Genomic DNA, 7,924 nt, shown 5'->3' with positions numbered 1-7,924 from the left:
AATACTCAGAAATGCTTTCTCTCAGGCACTAGGGCAACAAAGATCTGGCAGGGAAGTATGGGAGGTGGAGGAATTTATTAACTGAGCTACAGGTGCTACTTAATGGGCGTACTGGCCCTTTAAATCTCAGAGCTCCGGCGCACATGCCCTAGAGGATGGGGACACACATGCCGGAGCAGAGAGGCAGAGGAGGAGGCAGGAGGAAAAGGAGGTGAGGAGGCTGCTCTGCCGGCAGCAGAAGGAGATGGGGCCATGCGCTCATAGCCAGCCTGTGCAGCCGCAGCGCAGATCATAACTATATATATGTGGAGAACCACCGGGTGAATGGCAGGACCACGGGTGTTGCAGTGTGAGTGGTGGGATCTGATGTTATTAACCCCGGGGGTCAGATGGTATTAACCCCTATGTGTTTGTGACACCAGTGTGGTTTTTGGGTTCTGGAATACCACACGCCTGGATTCTCCACTATCCCATGTACTAGTAGTGAATAAAATGTCCACAACTAGTTATGGTCAAATGGAGGCTTTACTGAATAGAAGACAGGTGTAATTATCTTCACAGCTAAGGCCCGATTTCCCAGATTGGTGGCCAGGATCCAGAGGACCTCGCAGCTTGCTGCACCAATACTTGTAATTAATTTGACTTGTAATTAGACTTGACTATGTGCAGGACTTGACTAGGTTCAGTGACAGCAGGCTTAGACTTGTAGACTTACTGGAAACTGTAGCTTTTGGGGTACTCCAGATGCTGATCCCTTGTCCTGAGATCTCTGGTAGCTGCTTCAACTAAGCCTTGTGCTCAGATCAGATGGTAGGGTCTTAGAGAGCGAATTGCAAATGGCCACCCCTTTATATAGTCGGGGGGCTGGACTAAAGCCCATTGGTCAAGCTGTGGGTCATAGGTCAAAGCTGGTGCTCTCTGGGAGTACATGTGACAACAGATAAGGTGACTTAGCATGAAATGTGCCAAACTTACATACAGGTCCTTTAGACCTCCCACAGGTCCTTGAGACTATCTAGACATAGGATCCTGTCTATGCATTAAAGGAACATGCACACACTTATTAAACCAACAGTAGAACAAGGGGAGACCCTGCAGGGGCAGGGCCTACAGGTAGTACAGGGCCGTATACCTGTAATGGGACAATATATATATATATATATATATATATATATATATATATATATATATATACACAGTATATCACTGACTTGTCCAGGATATCCAAGAACGAGCTGCTTTCTCGACGAGCTCCGAGGGACAGTTGGAATACAGAAAAGGGACGTTTGTCCGTGGCTGTGACAAAAAGAATTGTGTATTCTTGGAATGTGCTGTCCTTTTACAATGAAACTTGTATATTTTTATTTCATATTTTTTTTAAATAAGAACTCATAACTAATCCAATTAATTCTAAATCAGTTCACTTACTATTTTATTTAATCAAAATTTAATATTACAATTCAATCAGTAATAGTGGTATATATGAACTTTGCACACCTTGATCTAATATTTTAACCCCGATAACGACCATGGACGTCTATGCTTGTCCAATGGCTGTTAACTGGGTATGACGCGGGCTCCCGACTGGAGCTCGCTTCATACCGGCACGACCCCTGATTCCTGTAGCTGAGGGCCGGCGTTAATAGCTGAAATGTGGCGATCGCCGTGGGCAGCTATTAACCCTTTAAATCGCCGCTGTCAAAATTGACAGCGGCATCTAAAGGTGCCTGCATTCCGTCCCTGGTGATCCAGTGGGGTGGATCGCCCCCCCCCCCCCCACAGCTCGATCGTGGAGGGGGGGGGGGGGGGCGATCCACTGCTGAGGTAGCCTGAGGGCTTACCTCTCCTGCTGCAGCGGCTCCGGTGCTCAGAATGATAAAGCCTGGCAGGACTAGGCTTTATCAATCGAGCACAGAGCACATGGATCCATGGGATTGTATGTAACCCCATTGATCTGTATGAGGAATCAAATTATTCCTCCTAAAAGTCTCCTAAGGGAACTAAAAGTGTAAAAATAAAAAGTTTTTAAAAAGTTTAAAAACACACATTAACCCCTTCCTCATTAAAAGTTTAAATCACCCCCCTTTCCCCAAATTCCATATAAAAAATATATAACCATAACAAAAATAAACATATAGGGTATCGCTACGTGCATAAATGTCCGAACTTTAACAATATATCGTAAATTAAACCGCATGGTCAATGGCGTATGTGCAAAAAAATTTGAAAGTCCAAAATAGCGTATTTTTGGTCTCTTTTCATACCATAAAAAAGGAATAAAAAGTGATCAAAAAGTCTGATCAAAACAAAAATGGTACCAATTAAAACTTGAGATCATGGCGCAATAAATTAGCCCTCATACCACCCCATACACGGAAAAATGAAAAAGTTATAGGGGTCAGAAGAGGACATTTTTAAATGTACTGATTTTCGTGCATGTAGTTATGATTTTTTGCAAAAGTATGACAAAATCAAACCTATATAAGTAGGGTATCATTTTAATCGTATGGACCTACAGAATAAAGATAAAGTTTCATTTTTATGCAAAAATGTAGGGCGTAGAAACGTAAGCCCCCAAAATTTACAAAATTGTGTTTTTTCTTCAATTTTGTCGCACAATGATTTTTTTTCCCGCTTCGCCATAGATTTTTGGGTAAAATGACTGATGTCATTACAAAGTGGAATTGGTGGTGCAAAAAATAAGCCCTCATATGGATTATAAGTGCAAAATTGAAAGGGTTATGATTTTTAAAAGATAAGAAGGAAAAACGAAAGTGCAAAAACAGAAAAACGCTTGGTCCTTAAGGGGTTAAACATTTTTGTGTAAACTGCTTGGATGTGAGTTTAAGGAGCACATTTTTTAATGTATTTTTTTTAAATAATTCCTTTCTCCTACAGTTACATAAAGGCAAACATAGCTGTTAAATGGAACCATCGTGTCTTATATTGAATATATAAAGGGTTTAACCCCTTAAGGACACAATTTTTTTATTTTTGCACTTTCACTTTTTGCCTTTCACTTTCAAATAATCATAACACTTTTCATTTTTCCCCTACAGACCCATATAAGGGTTTGTTTTTGTGCCACTAATTGTACTTTGTAATGACATTACTTACTTTACTGCCAACTCTATTGTAAAACAAACAAAAAAAAGAATTGTGGGGTGAAAAAATTTAGTTAAAACTGAGAGACAGATTTTTGGCCTTTCCAGTTCTGGAGATTGTATGAAGATATTTGTATAATATTAATTAATTATATTATTAATATTATTAATTATGCACATGTTGAACTTTTTCCCAGATTGACCGTCAGACCTACAGTTAACATCAGAGAATTTCCATCTGTAATGCCAATGGTTAAAGTACCAGTACCATGCCGTGTGTGCAGCTTCTCTGCTGGACACATGCTGCAATAGTTTCTTTCGTGTCCCACAGGGGCAGCGCATATGTACAAACTTCCTCTTTTAAGGCTAGTGCAGGCTCCTTATTTCTGACCTCCTCTAATCCCTGCCAGGCACCACTTATATGAGAGCACTCCTTTCCTTTTGTGCCTTAGCAACATTGTACATCCACACAGCAAAGATTTATGTCTGTTCATGGTATCCTGAGTTTGTGACCTGAGCCTAATACTCTGACTCTGCTTTTGCCTGATCCATTGTACTCGATAGTGGGAAATGCTTCACCGAATTCTACACAAAGAAAGTGCTGAAGGCATCCATAGTTGAGTATGGTTAATTGTATATCACTAGTAAAAACATTTAAAAGTGCTAGAGCAATGTGTTTTGGGGAGATAAAATGCATTGCTCTAGCACTTTTCAAAGTTTTTGCTAGTGATATACAATAAACCATCCTCAACTATGGACGCCTATAGAACTTTCTTTGGGTAGAATTCGGTGAAGAATTTCCCACTATCGAAGAAAAGAACCCGAGACAAGCAGACGTGGAAGGGGGTACAAATATATTATGCTTTGGTCCCCCCACTGAGGAGGGAGTTACATCCTTGCTGGTTTTTAATTTCCGTTGTTTTTACTCTCTTTTGCTATTTCCATCCACCTGAGCGCAAGCACCTTGTTTTAATGTTTTGTTTCTATTTTGAGTCTGGATGGAGTTATGACTATTTGGGATCCGGAGCTGCACCCTCCCTGCAACCAGAGATCTTAAAAAAGAGGAAAAGGGATCTGTTGATATGTTTAACTGGCTCAATGTGTTGTAGGGAGCTACCATACCCTGTTTGATCAGGGACCATTACGGTCTGTTTTATTTAAAGTGAATGAGCGCTGTTATTTTTGGTAATTTTCTTTCTCCCTCTATCTTTTTTTTTATTATTGTTGTTATTTTTAGTAGTAGTAGTAGTAGTAGTAGTAGTAGTATATTGTAAAGAAGACACATTTCTCTAAAGTTTCAAAGATCTTGAAATAGTATTGGGAAAATCAAAGACTCAGACCAATCATTTAATTGTATTGTCTTAGATTGCTTGTAATTTTGCCACTTAAAAAAATCACAAATTAAAAATACACATGGGAACATCACATACTGTATATACAGCACAGTATCATGCAAGGATCATTGCTGACATTTTTACTTGTAAGCTGTAGTCACTTGCACAGTGACAAGAATTGAACCATGGCCAAGTAGTAAAAAGACCAATTTAAATACAAGGAATAATTAACGGTTAATGCCTTTACTAATTGATGAACTCTATGGAAAAATCCTTGCACTTACTGAGTTGATTGTCCTGAATTCCCCCTTATTTTACCCTTACAGTATTCCCAAGAACCGGGATTGACTTGTCTTTTAATGGTCTGCTTTTTAGGGCGCTGGTAGAATACATCGACCAACCTGAACAGACCATATTTCTGTGAGTGGTGATGAGATCCTACTACTATATACGTGTAAAGATTACTATTGTCTAGTGATATACAAATGTTAATATACTTAAAAAATATTTATGTTGGACAATTGCAGTTCACATTATCCGTTAAGGTTATAATAAGCTAAACAAAGTAACATTAAGCACTGTGATAAAGGTAGATAAATAGATTATATTTTAAAGGAAATCAAAATCTTTAAATGTTACATGTTCCTCTTTGTAAACTAAAGGATCAGATCTTTTTGTGACTATTTTATTGTAATGCACAGACCAGTCTGTTTCTCCAGAAGCCATAAAGACACATCTATCAAGCCAAATCTATCACATCTAGATATTAAATATGTATACAGTTTCTTAAAACAGTAAGGTGCACAGAAAGGCAAAACAAACCCAACAACTGGCAGAAGATTTATTAGGGAAAAAAAGTCTCAAATATCAATATTAATCCAGTGACACACCTCCAGCAACTGTATATGAAACAACAAACTTGCACTGCCATGACTGATAAGAGTCACTCTGCACTTTAAAGCAAATTAAAGGAAATATTATGGAGAACGTAAACCAAACATTGGCAAGTACCTTTATCCTTTTAGGTCTTTCTAATGCTCCAAGATTGCAGCTCATGTTGTTTATGTTGTTCTTTATGATGTACATCGCAACATTATCTGGTAATCTTCTACTGGTCATTGTGGTGAGACTTAATACTCATCTCCAGACACCAATGTACTTCTTCCTCAGTAACCTTGCAATTATTGATATTTGCTTTTCCACCACAATTGTCCCAAAAATTCTTGCAAATACAATATCCCATAATGGGGAGATTTCTTTTTTGGGATGTGCAGCACAAATGTATTTCCATTTGGCTCTAGGGGCTACAGAATGTTTAATATTGGCTGCCATGGCCTACGATCGATACATTGCTATATGTAAGCCTTTGCAATATAACAATATCATAGACAAAAAACGTTGCCTATTTTTGGCAGCTGGTTCATGGACTGTGAGCTTTTTGAACTCTATGATACATGCAGTCTTTACCTTCCAGTTACCTTATTGTAAGTCCAACCAAGTAAACCACTTTTTCTGTGAGATGCCACCGCTCTTCCTTCTTTCATGTACAGATACATTGTTAAATGAAATTGCTGTATACATCTCTGGTGGACTTATAGCCCTTTGTTCATTCTTATTGACACTCTTATCCTATATTCATATAATTTGTGCTATACTAAATATCCACAGCATGAGTAGAAGAAAAAAGGCTTTCTCTACATGTGCATCCCACCTTACCGTAGTCTCCCTTTACTACGGAACCATTATGTTTATGTATTTGCGCCCAAGATCAAGTTACTCTCCAAACCGGGATAGAGTGATTTCCATCTTTTATACTGTAGTTACTCCAATGTTGAATCCTGTCATTTACAGTATAAGAAATAAAGACATCACTGGAACCATCAGAAAGACTATAAGCACTATATCATATTACTGAATTGTGTAACCTATGGAGTAACATTTATGTAAATTACGTTGGCTAAATCAAACTTTGTTTTTGTGAGTAAGTCAACAACATCTATGGAACTTAACAAGAACCTTTATCCTTCTAGGTCTTTCTTATGCTCCATGATTGGAACTCATGTTCTTTATGATATAACAATATGCTATAGATATGTCAGTTACATGGAAAACTCAATTTTCACCCTCAACTATCTGGAAAACTGAGGTTTCCATGATCCTAACTTTACTAGGTAAGGCATCCAGCTATTATCTCCTCCAGGTAAAGGCTGACCATACAAGTCTACTGGTTGATATAGAGGCAACTAAGGGAGAGGGGAACCCCCGCCTATCAGGCATTAATGTATACCCTGTGGGTAGGCCACAAATGTCTACAATGTGAAAGCACCCTGAGTTTACTACAGTATTTAAATAATCTATTTAGCCTGATCATTTATAACTTTATTACATGCATAGAACATGCATATACATTTTATTTTCAAGAAATTATTCTTCGGGTATTAAGCAACTCTTGGGAAATAGATTTTCAGCATAATGTTATCTTCATGGGCCATTTTCTATATTCTCACCTCCTGAGACTAGGTTTCCATACAGGTTTCTTTCTGGCGTTTTTTGAAAAACTGCCACTACAGTTTTTGAGCCAAAGTCTGAAAAGGAATCGGAAATATAAAGGAAGGACTTATACTTCTTCCTATTGGATCCACTTCTGACTTTGACTCAAAAACTGCAGTGACAGTTTTTTTTCCAAAAAAACACCCCAAAAAAACCCTGTGTGGGAAACATAGCCTAAGAGTCTTAACCTTTTTATTTTTTTGAGGTAGCACTATAAAGGCATATTGTTTGAAGGACAAATTTTTAAATAAACCTTTTATTTTAAAATATAATAAACAAAAAAAAATGGTGAGAGGAAATTAAATTTTAATTTTTGGTTTTTGGGGGGTTTCATTTTTACCATGTATGTTGTACAGTAAAAATGAGAAACAAAATGACAATGTTAACTGTATTTGGTGGGTAGGTCTGATATTTCACAAGTATACATTTTTTATTTCAATAGATTTTTAATAAAAAAGACAGGTTTTATTGAAAAATACAAAATAGGACACTAGTGTGAGATAGGAATTCCGACAGGTATTATCTAATTATATATGCATACAGATAATAATGCAAATCACCATGACTTCTCACCCGGCATTTGTATACAGAAAAGATCATATAAATTATATTATTGGTGGTATGGGACTTCTACTTTTCTTTTTTCATGTGGTATTTCAGAAATTGATCATTGCCGGAGGTGTGGGATTGAGTTGTGCACTCTTTTACATACATGGTTGGTCTTGCTTGGAAAGTCAACCTTTCTGGAGGAAAGTTTTTTTTCAATTATTTTCTTCAACAAAGAAGATTATTTTCACTTTGGAAATTGTTTTCTTGGGGTTTCTTCTTCTGATTTCTGTCCTAGTTCGACTTGCTTAATGACACACCTACTTTTGGTGGTTAGACAGCTTATTCTGATGCACTGAAAATCAACTACCCACCCTCCCCGAAGGATTT

At 37.7% G+C, this 7,924-nt stretch overlaps 1 protein-coding gene across 1 annotated transcript; it reads left to right on the top strand.

Annotated features, from left to right (window-relative positions):
* The first annotated feature begins 5,417 nt into the window (after positions 1–5,417).
* On the top strand, positions 5,418–6,353 carry LOC130313957 (olfactory receptor 5V1-like). Its single transcript, XM_056552683.1, has one exon. It carries the CDS (start codon positions 5,418–5,420, stop codon positions 6,351–6,353), a length of 936 nt encoding a protein of 311 aa, XP_056408658.1.
* The last annotated feature ends 1,571 nt before the right edge of the window (positions 6,354–7,924 follow it).

Source organism: Hyla sarda, unplaced genomic scaffold (assembly GCF_029499605.1).
Source record: "Hyla sarda isolate aHylSar1 unplaced genomic scaffold, aHylSar1.hap1 scaffold_18, whole genome shotgun sequence".
Taxonomy (NCBI): Eukaryota; Metazoa; Chordata; class Amphibia; order Anura; family Hylidae; genus Hyla; species Hyla sarda.
Note: the sequence above shows the minus strand (reverse complement) of the source record. Positions and strands in the feature narration are given on the sequence as shown.